General features: G+C 47.4%; 1 protein-coding gene across 4 annotated transcripts in view; it reads right to left on the reverse strand.

Annotated features, from left to right (window-relative positions):
- The window catches only part of Clnk (cytokine dependent hematopoietic cell linker), a 189,887-nt gene that overhangs the window by 55,279 nt on the left and 131,205 nt on the right, over positions 1–3,403 (reverse strand). For all 4 annotated transcript variants that reach the window (XM_010641849.2, XM_010641846.2, XM_019210328.2 and 1 more), the window contains 2 exons: positions 1,806–1,947; positions 703–812 (listed from right to left, as the gene is read on the reverse strand). In XM_010641849.2, coding sequence (XP_010640151.1) covers positions 703–812; positions 1,806–1,947 — 252 coding nt within the window. The remainder of the gene's footprint in view (positions 1–702; positions 813–1,805; positions 1,948–3,403) is intronic.

The following is a 3,403-nucleotide window of genomic DNA, read 5'->3' on the forward strand; positions in this document are numbered from 1 at the left end:
TTTTTTTTTTTTTTTTGGTACTAGGGATTGAACTTGGGTCCTCATGCTTTCCAGGCAGGTGACAGCATCACTGACTAAATCCCCAGCCCTTAGGGCATTTTCATTCGTAAGATATTTTCATAATATCAACTGTTGTAACCTCCCAGTGTTTGTTTTGGCAGTACTGGAGATTGAATCTAGAGCCTTTGTGTTTTGCACTGAGTTATATCCTCAGCCAAAAAAAATTTTTTTTGCGGGGTACAGGGTTTCGCTGAGTTTCCCAGGCTGGGCTCAAACTTGGCAATCTTCCTGCCTCAGCCTCCCAGAGTACTAGGATTACACGTGTGCACCACCACACTCAGCTCAAGTGGTCTTTGGAGGTCATCTTGGCTGACTTCCATTTCTATGTTGTGGACAAGGTTCAGAGGTTCAGGGAGGTTGTGTGACTTATTACCACTTAGCCCTTGGCAATGCCAGGCAAAGTCATGGAATATTATTGTAAAGGTGGGAGTTCAAGTCCCAGCTCTGAAGGCAACGTGCCTTAGATGCGATTCGCGTGAAAGTCCTTCGCCTGACCTGGCTCATAGTACGTCGTTAGCAAACGCAATTCTCCTTCCTCCCAAGCCCCTTCACAGGACCAGGGTCATCCCAGCCTCGTGTGGCGCAGGCTCCCTCAACCTCACCAAGCTGCCCCTGGGCGTGACCGGCGCTGAGCGCACTCACTTCCTCCAGCTGTAGCAGCCGCGTGTTCTGGCTTCGCCCTGCAGGGGGCGCTGAGGGCTTGGCGTGCTGCAGAGAGGGGGCGTCCGCTGCGCCCTTGAAACAGCGAGTGTCTGTGAAGAGGGAAGAGGATTCCAGTCACACCTTCTGTGGAGCCAGCAGCACATGCGCACTCCGGACACGCCAGCCGGAGTTCTTCACGTCCTCCAGGCCGTGAGCTGGAACGCACCTGCAGGACATCTTCCTAATCCTCACCCACCTGCCCCACACCCCGGGCCTTTTCTGTCCCCCCCCACTTGACAGATTCTGCCTCTTTGCTGTTTATCTGCTTCTGCCACTAGAACAAGGCCTTCCTGGCACTGTGGGTTATCTTTGCTTGTCCTTATGCTCCCTGATCAGCCAAAATGAGTACTGGCGCAGCCTAGAGGCATTTTTAGCAACTGGCCAAAGGGTCCTGTCTTTCTTTACAAGATCATTCCCTCCAGAGCAGTTTCCGTGGGTTCATTTCCATGGGCCAGGCCCTCATCACGCACGCCTCGCTCCCTCTTGGCTTTTACAGAGGCGTTTCATCTGAGGTTCCGACATCCGCGGAAGCCCCAAGTAGAAAAACGCAGAGGTGAGTACAAAGCTAGCCCTTTGCCCCTCCCGGAACGCGTGGCTTTGCTGCTGTACCGCGGAACTACACGTGGTCTCACTGCTGCAGAACGAATCATACATGCTAAGAATTCCCTCCCTCTCCCCCGCCACTCAAACTCCAGCTTGATGCTTGTTGTGCGGCCCACTTTCTGGCTGCTCACTCTGCCATGCTTCTAGGCCAGCAACTTGCCTGTAACCTGAGAGAGCACCATCCTAATGACAGCTATGGTAGGAGCCTGCCTGTGTGGTTCCTGCCAGCTCCACAAGGACTCTCGGGGGAGGCTTATTATTACAAACCCTGCTTTCAGGTGGAGATAGGAGTTCCAGAGACTGGCCCAAGCCGTCTGGATACCATGGAATCAGGGTTTCCGCCTAGGGTGGTTTAATTCAGAGTCTGTGTCCTTAATTGCTATGCACTGTGGCAGCAGGGACGTGCACCTGCAGACGTTATGCCCAGCGCTGCGTGTTACCTGCATATTCAGATTCCTTTATGGGCCTGGCTGGTAGAATTTTCACCGATGGCCACACGTCGCCCAGCTGAAGCTCAGGGTCTTCGTAGTCATCATCACTGGGGAACGTGGCTGTGTCTAGGACTGTAGTCGTCTTCCTGTCCTAAGTAGATGGATACATCTTGGTGAGTCAGGAAGGGACGGCATGGGCCAAGGCCACAGGCTGCTGTGTTGGCTGGGGGAGTGACATAGATGCTTTAACAGAAACGTAAAGACTTAAAGAGTCTGGGGTCTCAATTAGAACTTGAATTTTTGTGCTAGTGAGAATTCTAAAGATGTCCCCCTAATTTTGCCCTCTTCGATTATTCAATCAAATACTTATTTAGTTTCTACTATAAAGGGCTGTGAGGATGTAATGAAGGTTGTTAACAGCTGACTTTAAAATAAAGGCATAGTCCTGGATTATTTGTGTGAACCCAGTGTGGTTACACGAGCTCTTCTATTTGCTGATGAGATGATCTTATATATAGAAAACCCCAAGGAACCCACTGAAAATCATGAGAACTTAGAACTAGTAAAAGATTCAACAAGGGATCAGACTATATGACCAACCTTGCACAAAATATATTTGTATATATTGGTAATAACAATTTGTATTTCTACAAGCCAGTAATAATTTGAAAATAAAGATTAAGGAAATAATGACATTAGGATAGCATCAAAAAATGAAGAACTTAAGAATAAATTTAACTAAATATGTGCAAAACTGTACACTAAAATAGTGAACAAAGTAATTTACAAAGACTGTAGTAAGTGGAAAGATGCTCAATGTTTATGGATTGAGGGCTTAGTATTGTTAAGAGAGGCACATTTTGCAAACCAAGGCACAGATCCAACACAATTCATTCAAAATTCCAAATGCATTTCTCCTTTTCCTCTTTTTCCTCCTCTCCCTCTTCTTTTGCAGAAATAGACAAGCTAATAAAGAATTCCTATGAAAATGATCTTTCTCTCCCCCACCATATTCATGTGGGTAGACAGTAAGAAGGAAGCCACCTGCAGGCCCAGGGAGGTCTTCACTGACTCTTGATTTTGGCCATCAGCCTCCAGGAGAGTGAGAAAACAAATTCTACTGTTTAAGCCACCCACGCTGTGGCAGTCTGCTGTGGCAATACAAGCTGACTGACACAAGACTTGGGCTGGACTCTGAGTGGCAGCCCTCAGAAGATGTCCTCGCCTGTAACTGTCATCAGAGCAGCTCTGGTACGTGCAGCTGTGTCCTGGGGCCTGGAGCGGCCTCAAGCTCCACAAGGCAGGACTCAGGTCCTCCTGGAGATCCATGAAGAGATCTTTCATTCTCTCCAGGGCTTCAAAAAATCAGCTTTTCCCTGATGTTAGTCTTGACTTGAGCTTGAGAGGGAAATCCAAGTGCCAAGATGGGATTAAGTCCGTAAATGCTAAAGGTTGAAAAGATCTAAGGGATGTCCCGTGACTCCAAGAATGAAAATAAGATAGAGGTGTCACTTTTCATGGACATTCTCCAATTCAGGTCTTTAAATGAGGAACTTTTGTTCCTTTAAATTTTTTTTTTTTTTTTTTTTTTTTTTTTTTTTTTTTTT

Source organism: Fukomys damarensis, unplaced genomic scaffold (assembly GCF_012274545.1).
Source record: "Fukomys damarensis isolate Sample0158 unplaced genomic scaffold, DMR_v1.0_HiC HiC_scaffold_35, whole genome shotgun sequence".
Classification (NCBI taxonomy): domain Eukaryota; kingdom Metazoa; phylum Chordata; class Mammalia; order Rodentia; family Bathyergidae; genus Fukomys; species Fukomys damarensis.